This window comes from Pollicipes pollicipes, unplaced genomic scaffold, assembly GCF_011947565.3.
Source record: "Pollicipes pollicipes isolate AB1234 unplaced genomic scaffold, Ppol_2.1 Scaffold_3447;HRSCAF=4054_pilon_pilon_pilon, whole genome shotgun sequence".
In the NCBI taxonomy this organism is placed as follows: Eukaryota; Metazoa; Arthropoda; class Thecostraca; order Pollicipedomorpha; family Pollicipedidae; genus Pollicipes; species Pollicipes pollicipes.
Genome location: NW_023596297.1, coordinates 18,873,712 through 18,888,452, shown reverse-complemented (window position 1 = coordinate 18,888,452; position 14,741 = coordinate 18,873,712). Strand labels below are relative to the sequence as shown.

General features: G+C 49.1%; 1 protein-coding gene across 1 annotated transcript; it reads left to right on the top strand.

Annotated features, from left to right (window-relative positions):
- The first annotated feature begins 297 nt into the window (after window positions 1-297).
- Window positions 298-7,462, top strand: LOC119091932 (uncharacterized). The gene is made up of 4 exons (XM_037214860.1): window positions 298-765; window positions 4,631-4,772; window positions 6,656-6,763; window positions 7,250-7,462. The coding sequence occupies exons 1-4, from the start codon at window positions 336-338 to the stop codon at window positions 7,455-7,457; spliced, it is 888 nt and encodes a 295-aa protein (XP_037070755.1). The 5' UTR covers window positions 298-335; the 3' UTR covers window positions 7,458-7,462.
- Window positions 7,463-14,741: the final 7,279 nt, after the last annotated feature.

Genomic DNA, 14,741 nt, shown 5'->3' with positions numbered 1-14,741 from the left:
CACACAGGTCACATTGCAGCCGTGTCGACAGCTAGCGAGCCCTGCTGAGATGCGATCGCCGGCCGGTCACGGGGCCTCCAGCGCCGCGAGCGCCCAGGTGTCGGCTGTATCCCCGACGGGCGGCCAGTCGATCGCCGCGCCCGCCGGCCGCCGGAGCTGCCGGCACACTCAGCTTTCCACCGGCGCGGCGCCCGGACCGCTCTGCCAGACGCCAGACGACCCGCTGCCGGGCGGCAGACCACGGCTGGCGGCCAGTTCGAACGCCCACTGCGCCCGACACGTATCGGCGGCGGGGCTCCGAGCTTACACCGTGAGAGAATACCTCTGGTGCTGACATGACGAGGGGTGCGATGGCCGCCGGCGGTGCTCCTGTCGCCTGTCTGCTGCTGCTGCTGGCCGCCGGCGTCGTAAGCTGGCGGTACGACCCCCACACCCAGCGCTGGGAGCCCGACCGGGGGCAGCCGGTGGCGAGCGAGCGTCGAGGGCATACAGCGTTCAACAGCTACGAGCAGCAGTCGGCCCACCAGCAGCGCGGATATGAGCACGGCTACTGGGAGGACTCGCCGTACCAGCGCGCGGGCAATCCCGCCAAGCCCGAGAACTCCAATGAGAAGATGAAGGGCAAGAGCGTCGAGTGCAAGAAGAAGAACAAGGCGGGACGCTGTTTGTCGAAGCACGAGCGGGAGCTGCTGCTGCCCAATGGCTTCTTGCTTGCCGTTGAACCCAAGGTGGCCTTCAACTTGTACGACAACGAACACATGGGGCGTAAGTACGGGCTGTTGATACTCGCAAAGCACCCCGGACGTTGGCTGGCCAAGCTTATCCTAGCCAGGCCAGCAAAGGTCTCGTTGCCTTACATCCAACAGCTCGGGTCGTTTGGCATTAAAATCTCTCGCGGCGAATTCCGCGGTGGCGATGAAAGCCTTGACCGATAGCCAGGCTCAAACCTTACGAGTTTTGTGCAACGCCTTACGAGTGTAATACGACTTTTCGCCCAGCTGAGCTTTACTTTCCTCTTAAAAAGTTGTAAAACTTTAAAAAGTTGTTATCGTTAATTTTCAAGCGACACAGGTTTTATGAGTGACTTTCGGCCAGATATGCCGTGCAAAGGTAAATCGTATTTGTGTAGACGCATCTGTTTGAAAAATTTTGGTTTGTTGGTTTTAAGCAAAACATGCTTTCAAGCATGATTTTGGTTCAAAACCAACAAACTATTTTTTTCTCAAACAGATGCGTCTTCACAAATATTATTTAACGCTGTGTGTGCGAAATATGAGCAGTTTAAGAGGATGTCCCACATGTGAAGGTATGGAGGCAATCATGAATTATGCTGAAGTAAGCTCACGTGCAATTATTGGCACGCTTTTACATGCAAGAGACTGCCCAAGCTAATACAATTTCACTGTTAAATAAATGCACTCTTCAATACGTCATCGTTTCATTACGTCATGGAACGTTTGTATAACGTTTAAGTCGTTGCCAGACTGGTCATGCCAAATTTGCCACCATGGCGGATGTGTGGACTCATTTGTAGTGCTTCAACCTGCCGAAAGGTGGCTTGTTAACTGGTGTGTGTTCGCTGAATCCGGATATCCTGTGTGTGTGTGTGTTGTGTATGTGCCTACCTTTTCTCGTGGCGTTCTTGTACATTTGCACATGATTTTGTAAGTTTCACTTGCATTCACTGACTCGGGCACAGCGCTATTCTTCAGCTATTCGATCCCCAGTCTCATTTTCTTCATAACTTGTAACATTGCCCAATCTACTGTGCTATGTAGCACAAACCGTGAATCGTATTCGAAGCTTGCACTCAACACATTAAACTGGCTGAGGGCCAGATGCTGTCCGCTGACGCCAAGTGTCGTGCTAACATAAGTCAGACACGAATGTTCAGTGATCATGTTTGTTACCTTGGGTAGTGCACGACCATTGAGGTCACGGCATTTGCGTGACGTAAAGAGACACGAACAAGCATCCACGACCCCGGTTGGAGGGCCCCCGAAAGATCGAGTACACCCAGGCGGTCTACCAGATGGCCCCCGACAGAAGCGTAGGGCCATGCATTCGAATGTCAAGACCCAATGTGCAGGGCCCCCCGAACAATGCAGCGTGCCCGAGCAGGTTAACAGATAGGGCCCCCGACAAGTGCGTAGAACCCATCACTCAAGTAGGAAGTACTCGAGACAGAATTGGGATGGCCCCGGACGAGCATATTGCGAGCGTGTCGCCCATGAGACCAGCGTGAAGGGGCCGTGAGCAGCCGAGAATGTCCTGGCAGGTTAACATGTGGGCCACCCGGCTGTAGTGTATAGAGCCTTTCGGGCGTGTAAGAAGAATCCGTAGAAGGTCTTCTTATTAAGAAGATTGCCCCAGCAGCAGCGCGTGGCCTTTCAAGCAATGCATACAAAAACAAGGCCAACCTAAAAGGTTTCTTAACAATCGGATTCCCCTCACAAGTGGATATATAGGGCCTCCGGAAACAGCGTAGGGCTTCTAGACAGTGTAATGAGTTTTGTAATCTCCCAATCAGCATCCTCTCAATAAGTCAATTTTTGTTGTCTATTCGTGGGCCCTCCACCTTCACTTGGGACTGTTATTGATTGCCTGGAAGCCTAAACACGTCCATTTTGTAGCATTTTGTGATTAAGAACGGCGTCTGCTCCGCCGACTATGAGCACCTTCAGAGCTCATGGGCCCCTTCGGGGCCGAAAGGAGTTCCCGCACTCCCTCCCCCTCTGGATCGATCCCTGGGCTCAAACTCGTGACTGAGTTCCGAAGACTAGACGCATGTTTCCGCACGCACCAAACCAACAATTATGGTTCGCGCAGCCTGGGTTGAGAACGAGAGGCTGAGTTGCAAAGTCCAAAATTTGTCTTGCCTTAAGTGGGATTTAGATGCGCAAGTTACGTCTTTGATTTCCTCAGGGTTATCTGTGCCTCACTCCTCCCGGAGCGCCGTCCTCACACCGCCCGCCGTCAGGAGGACGGCGCCAGACACCGTCCTCCCTGTGGCCCAGTGAGCAGCTCGCGTGTCCTGCCTCTCAGCAGGGGGCACACACGCAATGGGTTCAGGGCGTTGCTACCGGCTGGATGCTGGTTATCGCGTGGGGTGTCATATCTTTTCGGGGAAGGGGGTGATACTTTTAATTTGGGAGGCTACACATTCATCTGCTTTGCAAATCACGTACCCCTGAGCAATAATTGTCAAACAGGCTGAGGAAAATTTTGCCTTCATATCTTGTACAAGTTAATGCTTGCTTGGGTTCAACAGGGCTTTTCTAGCAAATCAGCCGAAAGAGATGAATTTAGCGCGAATGGAGTGTGTGTGATGCACGATAGAGATAGTGAGTCGTAGAAGTAATCCTACTATGAAGATAGGACAATGATCGACGTGCTTTATAGAGCTTTATCAGCTCGGTGCCCACGAGCGCCAAGCTTGATGGTCCGGACCTGGGCCAAGCCTGGTAAATATACTTGCAGACATCACCATCGGACATAAAATATCCTTTGACTCAATCACTTTTTTAACTGATGTGCATTAAGTCAGCTGCAGGAGGTGCAGGAACGAGTTATGTGAACAGATGTGCGTGCCCCCTACGCCATGTTGCCGCTGATCCCAAAAGTTTGTAAGAAACGGTAAAGAAACGGGTGCTTGCACATGAACGTGAGCTTATTTACACCGGTACGTGAGCGCGGGACACCAGGATCGCGTCACCCCGGGCTACACGCACAAATTATTATCTCCTCACCGCTACTTTTACACGCACGCAAACACCGAGTGGGAAAGTAATCAAGTTAAGTGAGACACCGAACTCGTCAGCTCTTGATTGGTGACTGCGAGTTGTTGCGCGTATGTGCAAGGAAAAACTGCACGGATGTGTCGCGATGGGCGATACTAAATGTTGGCGAGCGCGTGTGTGAATACACCGTCCTGTGTCCGTCCGTCCTTGCTCCTTTGGGAGGAGCAAATTTGTGCGACCACGCCGGAATATGAATTCGGTGGACATAACACTGTTCGTGGAAGTTGCACCGCCATCTGGTGCTGAGAGATAAGGCGGTCTTCTCCGCGGCGGCGAACGAATCTGCGCCGCGGCAGGATTCAAGGTGACCACTGCCGCGGTATGCCAGACGGCTGCCAGGCTCCGCTATCCAACGACATTATGTTCGAATCCAACCACGCGTGTATCGAGGTATCAAGATCCCTTTTTAAGGGAACGTGACGCACGTCGTCACGTCCGTGTTATGGAGCGTCAGCGTCTGCATTGGCCATATTAGCGCTCAAGGGCCATGGCGCAACCATGATTTGAGCCCAGTCCCCCACGTGGGAGTCCGACGCGTCAACCACTCGGTATTACGTCCCCGTAATATCAAGAACTCGTAACAAGTCTGATGGTCAGTTTTCAACCCCAGCCGTGTTTTAACCGGCAATGACAGCAGAATTAATCCCTAAAACATAGTTGCAAACTTTTTTGGTGGGCTTTTAGTGCCGCCTTCCATGCCTCTGCTTTTCATGCGTTCTTTGCGTACAGCCATCAGTGAGAACCGTTCAAAATGTGATCAAGCATGCGAATACCGTCAACCATGGCGGTGGGAACGCGTGCACCCGTAACTGATGCCGATTCATCGCCAGGTCTGCGCATACTGGTCAAGACAGACATTATGTACACGCCACCGGCCAACCTAGTGGATGCCGGCGGTAGGTCACTCTCGTCGTCCAAGACGCTGATGGACAAGCAAGTCATCTACAACACGTTTAAGTCCACTGTGTCCAGGTATGTCCTTTGTTACCGTCTTCATTACTTTAAAGGTAAGGTTTCAGCTCCATATGGGCTTTGGGCTGACAAATGCATATTGTATGAGCTGTGAGATTCACGTGACTTATCTATACAGTTACAATGTCCAGCAACTCTGTTTCTGATGGTCTAATGCAGTGTTTTGCGGTTAACTTGGTTTATATTTATTTTGAGCTTTATCACCAATGGCCATTGCAGTAGCCGCTCAGTGGCATTAGGCGCGTATTCTGCGACGGATGTGGCGGTATGAACCGACCAACTGACGCGACCAACCACTAATGCGCTAACACCAGCATCTGGCTGTGTTGATGACATGACACATGATGCGATGATGACATGACACATGATGCGATGGTGACATGACACATGATGCGATGATGGCATGACACATGATGCGACGATGACATGACACATGATGTGTTGATGACATGACACGCGATACGATGGTGGCATGGCATATGATGGATGATGGCATGACACATGATGCGATGGTGACATGACACATGATGGGTGATGACATGACATATGATGTGATGATGGCATGACACATGACGTGCTGATGACATGACACATGATACGATGATGACATGGACACATTATTTGAAGATGGCATGACGCATGATGTAATGACATGACTCGTGGTGTGATGATGACATGACACATGATGCGATGGTGACATGACACATGATGCGATGATGGCATGACACATGATGCGATGATGACATGACACATGATGTGTTGATGGACTGGCACATGATGCGATGATGACATGGCACATGATGCGATGGTGACATGACACATGATGGGTGATGTCATGACACATGATGTGATGATGACATGACACACGATGATGAAACGGATGAACTACATCATTATTCACGCCGCAATCGAATCAGGGTTGTAAACCAGTGAAGGCTTGGTGTGATTGCACTATTTAGTCGCACCGTAATCCGCGATTGGCGACACGCAAAGTATGACATACCGGGGTTGAGTCTTTTCCGCATCAAATTTTTGCCACTTCTGCGCTGTTTGAGAGAACCAAACAGCATTGGCATTACAAGTTTCACTTGTGCAGTCGTAATATGTCCATTGCCTAACAACCACCAATGTCAAACACTCTTCAACCACATTTCATTAGGCGCCATGCAACCCCAGACTATATCTATATAAGTGATGAGAGACGCCCGCAGAGGCTGCAAAGGCCTCTCAGCTGCAGCGCCGTTTGAATGGACGTGGCTGTGCACATTAATGGTCGCAATTACTCGTGTCATAAAGCAGGCATGACGCAAGCATCACCGTCTTCCTTTCAGTCGTGTGGTTACGTAACCACTACGAAATAGCAGACCACTATCGGTGTGATGAGTGGATGGAGACCAATAGAAAATGACGAACAGGGGATTATGTTTCGGGAAGAGGTCCACAAAGCAGAACTAATGTAAATGAATGGAGACGGGTTGTTTACATCGGCGGCTCCGAGAAGTGACATGGATAATTGAAATCGTCAACAAAGTGAGCGCTGCTGAGAAGCTATCACAGTTTGGTCAACCGCCATTACTAGCCGTAACTCTATAACATCGATAAAGGCTCACGCAGTCCTATGAAGCACCGGCGCAGCTTCATATCATCTAAGCCTGCGAGTCTCAGTCTCGTGCCCACCCTTATCATTTATTCACGAGGCACAGACACGTCGCCAGCACATTATGGCCTTTGTGTTTATCGACGTCTGCCCGGTATTTGATCGTGGTTTTTCTGTGTCACGTCTTGCAGTGCTGACGCTGGCAGACCAGCAGTGCGCTGTAGTGTGCCGCCGAGCCGTGCTGTGCCGTGCCGTCCGTGAGCCGCCGTCTGCTGTCTGCCGTCAGGTTCGGCGCAGACGGAGAGGCCTGCCTGCGGCGCGCCGTCTGCGAGGTGGCAGAGGCTCCCCTGAGGAGGGACGGCCTGATCGGAGACATCCTCAACATGATCCTCTCGTAAGTGGTCAGGAGCGACGCAGTCCGAGGCGGTGGCGCAGTCCCAGCACTCAAACTGGGTCATGTGTCTGAAAAAGCCGATCCAGTAATTTCATATGAACCAAAGCAGTCCTTCACTGGTGCCAGGGTTTTTTGCAAACCGACGCAGTGTTCACACCACAAGCCGTTAAACCCGGCCATCAGCAACTGCATTGAAAAGCGGACATGTCGGGATGAATCTTGCGAGTTTGGCCATACGTTTAAAGCCAGGAATCATACGTCTGTAGCCATGATCATGCAGTCGAAACCAATAGTGTCTTCGCTTAAAGTTAAAAAGGCTCAGACGCGTGGTGATGCCATCTATCAGCGTATTCCCGATGCAGTTGTCTTACCAGTCGATACTGAGGTGCCCCGACTGCAGCTCCTGCCACCCCGGCGCCTTGCTTGCGACGCCTCGCCCTGACCGGCCTCGCCCGGGCCGCAAGCTGACACGCTCCCCCGCCTCAGACCGTCGCACCGTCTGGAGGATGCCGATACGGCGGAGGTGGCCGGCCTGCTAGCGGCCGAGCGACGTGGACGAGAGGTCGGCCAGTGCCACCTGGCATATCCCAGCTGCCCGCTCTCGCTGTTCAACGCCATCGACTCCGCCTCCGACTACACGGGCAGCATTCTGGACGCGCTGGCTGACCACGGCGACGAGGCGGTCGTCTCGTGACCGGCTCGCGGCCCGAGCTTAGTTGACTCGCGGGCGACGACAGCGCCGCGTGGCGGCCGCCGGCCGAAGCTGCCGGCACGCGCCGGCTGTGTGACGCCGTGCGGCGCCGTGTGACGGCGTGTGTGTGCGTGTGAGTGGTGCTGACCGGCACGCCCACTGGATCGCCTGTTATCGTTAGATCCAGCGGAGCCGCCAGTCTGGCGTGAGCACCTCAGACCCGCCAGTCTCGTAGTAATTTATTTGGATAGCGTGTCGGCGAGCGTGACGCTTTGGACCTGAGACAGATTTGCTACGGATACGCCTGAGGTTAGATACGCCTGAGAGTTTATCGATAGTCATCCAGTGGTTTTGCAACTGATATAATGTAGATGGATCAGAAACAAATCAACTGGTAGAGTACCGTTCCGTTCCGCAAAGCAGCCAAACCAGGGTAACCAAGGTATAGTGGGAAACGAACAATTTGCCTAGTCTCTATGGTCTCGCTTAAATTATCAACGCAGGATGTCAAGGCATCAGAAAAAGAGACAGACCACCAACGACACCGCTGGTGTAGGAGGTCATAGCGTTACCAAACCCCATGGGATCGTCATGCGAGGTTATGCACCCAATGTGACAACGTGCAATGCGATGCGTCTGGGCGTTCGCCATAAATGTTCCTGCCATCTTGTCACCAGTCCGCACTGCAGACGAAGTGCCCTAATTTGTATCCTGCCGGTGCCCGTCAGGCCACCTGCGAAATATCTGGAGTGAGTATTGTCTCATGCATCAATAAATCGGCTGTGTACGACAACGGGGTCTGATATTATCCCCACCAAGTGGATCGACACCACTACTGCCACCTTCATGATTGACATCATTATCATAATTCACCAACTACGCTGATAACTGACATCACCATTACCAATAGCCACAACTTGCACCGATGTTGCACAAGCGGTCATAGACCACACTGACGCCAATATCATCAGTCACAGACTGCACTGACATCAACATCACCGACCAGACTGCACTGACATCAACACAACCGGTCACCGACTGCACTGATATGACCGCAACAGGTCACAGCCTGCACTGAGATCAACACAACCGGTCACAGACCCCAATGACATCAACACAACCGGTTACTGACTGCACTGACATCAACACCATTGGTCGCAGACTGCAATGATATAAACACCAGCCACACGCAGCACTGGTGCGCCATCAAGCCGTTGACTGTACCAACAGCACTGTGGCTACATCACCACGGATCACCGATACCAATGACGTCATAATCTTGTAATTGAGGAATATTCTTATGTTCATTCATACAACTCAACATACGACATTCACAAGCCGGGCTTAAGCCGGAACTCCATCACCGAGTTGCGAGTTTGGCCGTAACCCGTTATGTCCAACGCTGGTTGAAGCCCGCTGGAATCACTTTGCTTTCAGCTATTTTATTCTGGATGGTTTCATGAGTGACTTTTGGGCTCAGAGCGTCTACTAAGCACAGTTTACAGCCCCGGCCCACTCGTGGCTGACGCATGTAGTCCGCCCCGAACAAACGGGCGGAGTCACGAGGACGCAAGATGAAGCAAGATGGGGGTAAAAGGGACGCATGAACTATCACAGATTGCGTTTTGTGATACATAATATAAGAAGTTTCACATCCTTCCTAGCTTTCACGGGAGCAAGACTTGAAATCGAATAACATAAGCACTGCGTGGTAACAGAGTATGTGACTAAAGTAAGCATCTTAAACTAAGGGATGCATATACAAAAACGCGATGAAAAAGGGTCAGAACACGAGCACCTAACGATATCTGGTTCAGCACACATCCAGTACACACCCACCTCTCTGGAGAATGAAAAACGACATGTGAGTGCCGTCCAACAAACGCTTCATGGCAATGAAACCATGACGCGTGAAAGAGCATATTTACTAGAAACAACATGTGTGGCTTAGAGCCTGTTCCACTTAAAGGTGTACCAATACTTGTAAGTGAGCTTCTTTCATCACATCTGATGCTTGCTTCATTATGTTCACATGTGAATCACTCGTTTTAACTAAAAGTTGCATCAGGCGGGTCGTGGGACGAAGAGAGCCGGCAAACAATGTGTGAGCACACCCAGGCTAAGTGACGCAGCACCTGGCTCGGCCCCAGACCACATTCGAGAATTCGAGCGAACAGCCTTTGACGAGGTCCAGCCAAGTCAGAGATGTCAGCATTGCGTGGACTTTCAGCTGTTTTGTTTCGTGAAGTCTGTTCACATACATCATTGCTTCTAACCCCAATGTAAATGTTTTCTGTCCACATTTCTTCACTTCTGTTCAGTCTGCGACAAAAATTCGAGCACAAGCGAATGAATCTGAATCCGCACCTGATTAAAGGCAGCTGTTGAAAACTGAAATTCATCCGAATCCCATTCTGGCAGAGCTAACATGGATTTAGCCATAATTCAGGTATATAAATCCGAAAGTAAATGAACCTTTGCTGTTGACCGTAAACAATCATTCAGTAACCTCACACATACATGCATACGCTATGTCTGTGCGTAATACATAATACATGCATCATGGTGTTATGGGGATATTTTGAAGCCGTTCCATGACTTTCCACCCCCCCCCCCCAAAAAAAATTAACGGTTGGAACTGCCCATACCTTCTAACCGATGTTAAGAACACCGCTCAGTGCAGCCTGTGGTCTCCTGTCAAGAGCTGCGCGAACGAGGCAGACAATAGCAATGTTCTCATAACCCAGACAAACGTTATCTAGGGTCACTTCCATCACCTTCAGCACTCCTCCGGTCGCCTTTCACATCCGGCACTGCCTAGTCGTTAAAGCGTCGAAACATGAGTTACATCATGGAATCGTGTATTTGAGAGCGTTCACAGACGGAGCGTCAGAACGGACGTCGCCTTCAAGCAGGAATCTGCGCGGCTGAGCCAACTGGCGAAGTCTGGCCGATCCAGAACAGCTTCAATATCAGCAGCGACACGCAGCAGGAGCTGTTGGTGCTCCCTCTGACCTCGGCACGCGGTGGGGTCGGTGGTAGCGTTGGTGGGCAGCCGTCGTCATTTTTTGCCCGATTTCTTGATGCCACCGGTCGCTAAAAACAAGGGTTATGTTGCATGTTAGTTGTTGGCAACAAACTTAAGCGCAGCAGCTAGCATCACATTCAAGAACTACTTTCAAACAGTGGTGCATTGGCAACGACCTAGTCTCATCATAAAAACAAAGTGTGTTGTAAAACATCAATACCGACGACGTCATGGAACGTTTGCGTAACGTTAAAATCGCTGCAGAGTCGCTGCCGGCCGATTTGTAATACGTCAACGCGTCGCAAGGTGGCGTTGTCCACTTAGGTGGGTGAATTAAATAAACGAGCATATGTGCATGTCTTGGCTTTTTCACGCTGTTCTCGCCTGTTTCCGCGATGACATCCTCCAAAATTGCACTTACAGTTCCGGTTACATCGCCATTTTTGAACTTATTCGATTCATAGCGTGCTATTCGTCACATCTAGTAGTTGCCCAAAAAAAACGCGGCCTGTGATCGAAGCAGACAACCAGCAGCGAAATTTGATTAGAAGCCAATCAAATGCTATAAGTCTTTGGGACCGTGATTTCGCATCCTCGCAAACACAAATTCATAGACCGGCCATATTTGTCTTGGCCATGCGCGTTTAACAGTGAATGAGATGGGTTGCTCCCACATTTCCAAATGCTGTACATGTCTGGGTGACTTTCCCGTAAGTGGCACATCATAGAGGGCACAATCACTTGTCATCCTACACAACAAGAGAATTAGACGCCTGAAAAAGGATATGGCTGGGGATAGTAGGGAATGGCCATACAGATACTTCTCCACGTTTAAACCAGACCAAATGTGGAACAGCCCCTCTGAAGAGTGTGTTCCACATTTATGTGGAGTTTTTAACTGAAACAGCCACCTTAAAGAACCTTTCAGCGCTGTTCACCATCCTGCCCTCCTTAAGACCTTAGCCCCTTCTAGTTTCTGAACTAATCGCCCGCGAAAATGGGGAACGGTACATCGGAGAGTATTTCAAGATCACCTTGGCATTTATAACGTCGTAATAATGTAATTCAAATCATGCCTTTCCATAAGCAATGCGATCAAGACCAAGAAAAAAGATTGTCGAGGCCTTCACACCTGGCGCTCGTGAGCCCGATTTCCAGATCTAACAGCCGTCAATTAGCTCTCAATCAATGTCGTTCAAGGTACGATAACGTAATCAAACCATGTCACATTGAGGATCATATCGACTAAACAATGAGTTGTGCTGTCTGGAGCAGTCTTTTCCACTTTCGAGGGCGACTCCTCTGAGCGCAATTTCCAGATATAAAGACCGTAAATTGACTCAATCAGTGATGTCCAAGGTACGATGACGTAATCAAACCATGACGCTTCGAGAAGCGTGTTTACTTGGAAGAGAATCGTGCTGTTTACAGCAGTCTTTTCCACTTAAATAGTATACAAATAGTTACATGTGAGCTCGTTTCACCATATCTGACGCTTGCCTCAATGTCTTCAAATGTGAAATATGCCTTTTAACACCAGTATGGACAAGGTTGGTCATAATCACTATCTGCCGATACTGGCTTCGCGTGTACACCAGCAAGACTGAGAAGAAAACTAAAAAGCCAAACACCTCCAATGCGTTCACGGGTGAAACGACATCTGTCACCGACTGACAACGGCAGATAACGACCAGGTTTTGGATCAGGTCAGGATTTGATTAAGCCAGTCGGAGGACATTCAGCGCTAGTAACAGATGACGCTGGCAGTCGCGGTTAACATTCCGAACTATACCCGAGGCAACAAACGTTTAATGTCAGAGAACAGAGACAAGATAAATTCTGGACCCGTGATGATGGCAAGAAGCGCTTCTGAACTATCGACAATACTCCGATACTCAAGCTCTTCCCCTTCCTGACCAAAGCCTGACAAAACCTCCACAAACTTTTGTAAAACAACCCGAAGCGCGCAGCTGTGTAGTTGCCCCAAAAGTGTCTCAAAATGTAATAAGTGGAAAAATATCCCGATAGGCGAACAATTCAGAAATGTATGTTGCATGCGTGACGCCTACGCTCGCGCGCAAGCCAGTGTGTTTACATGTATATGCATAGAATCCAGTATAACTTCTAGTACTGTGCGCAACGGAGCTACAACTGCGGTATGATTGGCGACAACGGCACCTCTGCCACCCAGTCGGCTACGGCCTGGCTTGGTCTCGATTTGACAGGGGTGCCAGTGTGCACGTGACTAGCCCCCCCCCCCAAACGTTTTTCTTAGAAACGTTTAAACAATAGTCTACAAAACATAAACCCGGTGCTGATTGCAGTACTTCATCAATGCAAAGAATGGTTTATGACCTGGCAGTCGCCATGCTTGTTACCGGCTCTTCTCACTGATCTCTTCACCCTGCAAGATATGAATCAGCCCCGAATATCCACTGCCCACAAGCCCACTGCATGGGAGAATTACACTCGGAATATCTACACTCGGAAGACGTACGCTCGGAACTTCAGAAGATCCACCAGGTGATGGAGAGATAAACCATTTTTTCTTCTTTTGTACAGACTTGTTATGAGCATGGTGTCCGACACTAGGTAAGGACCGTTAACCTTTGTCAAGTTGGGAGGGCTTGCTGCAGGGCAGGCAGTGAAGCTGAATGCAAACCTATATTCCTGCTTTAGCTCATTGCTAAGATCAGAGGAGATGAAAATGTGGCCTAGATACTGAAAAGCATGTATACCTTCCAATTCCAGGCACATGTGTATACTGCATCCACCTTAGAGTTAGCATAGTAATGCAAACCTTGAGCAATCACACTCCATACATGTTGCAATCACTACTATAAGATGTCTAAGGGTAGCCTACACCCATTAGCATACCCAGAGGTCCTTTGCCAGCAGCCTTGGCCTGCAGCTCTTTCATTTTCTTTTGCTCCTCCTGTTGTTTTTTCTTGAATTCCAGATCAGACTGAAACAATACAACCATTGGTATAAAGCACAGCCATGCTTCATGTCACAAATGACACCATGTATAAGGATGAATCAGTTATTACTGGTGTAAAAGGAAGCTTAGCTTTATGACAGACAAAAGGTGGTCATAAATTCAAATGTCAGTGGAAGTCAAAACAGCTATCACACATTATTGCTTAATTAACATGCCACAAAAATATACAATTTGGTTATACATGTCATCACAAAGTTGGCATGTGGGACTAAATAATAAATACAATAGCAAAAGCAGCTCAACAACAGGGAAGTAAAAAACTCAGAAGAATTATCACCTCATCCATCTCCTTGCCCTGTTTTTTAGGAGCCTTCAGGGGCTTCTTCTTGCCACCTAAAACAGAAACACAGGATTATTTATAAATGCACATGATATATATCCATAAATAATTGCTTCAGCACATCATAAAATGCCAGCTCAGACTAGGGTTGGACATGTCCTAAGGATTATACTAGGTTTATTTATTGCCTGCACCAAGACTGGCCACCCCATGAGACAATTTATTGTGTAAATTGGTTGATGCTCTGGTATATTGTGCTGGCAGTTTGGCACTGCCACACCATAACAACAATTTCCTGATGCAAAAGGACATCCAAAATAACAGTATCTGAAAAGAAATGTGCAGAAAAGGCAAAAACCAACCAAAATCTTTCTACCCCCATTGTATATTGTTTCTTGACTAAAATGACTTGCTAGTATTATATACCTAATTATGTACAAGTCAAAAGTCATTTTGTTCTCTTGCAAACTATAAGTGGTGCTTAGACTTTAAAAATGTCAATCTGGTTATGAATCAATGCTTTACATGCAATTAATGACAAAGTAAACTTTTAGCACATCAAAATCTCCACCCCAAAATCATGACCAATAAATGCACAGTGAGCAGATGCTGCATACCCTTTATTCAGCATGGCCAGGTACCTATATTGAGCCATTCATTGCCACAAGCTCAGTCCGATGGGTAAATATCTGGGCTAGGTCCACTAAGGGACCTCCTACATGCCATAGCAATGCACTTACTATTTGAGCATTCTGGTGCATTGAGCCCTTTGAGATGTATCATACACATTGCTCCTAGAGCATCATCAGGACATACGCATAGAGTGTAGTGCCATATATAATTTGGTGGGCCTGCGCAATTAAAAATGGTTAAGCCTACCAGCAAAATTCATAGCACAGTTCCTCAACACATGTAGCCCACTCTCTACATCTACCCCCGGCTGCTTGCAAGGGCTTAGCATAGACTGAGCATAGGGTG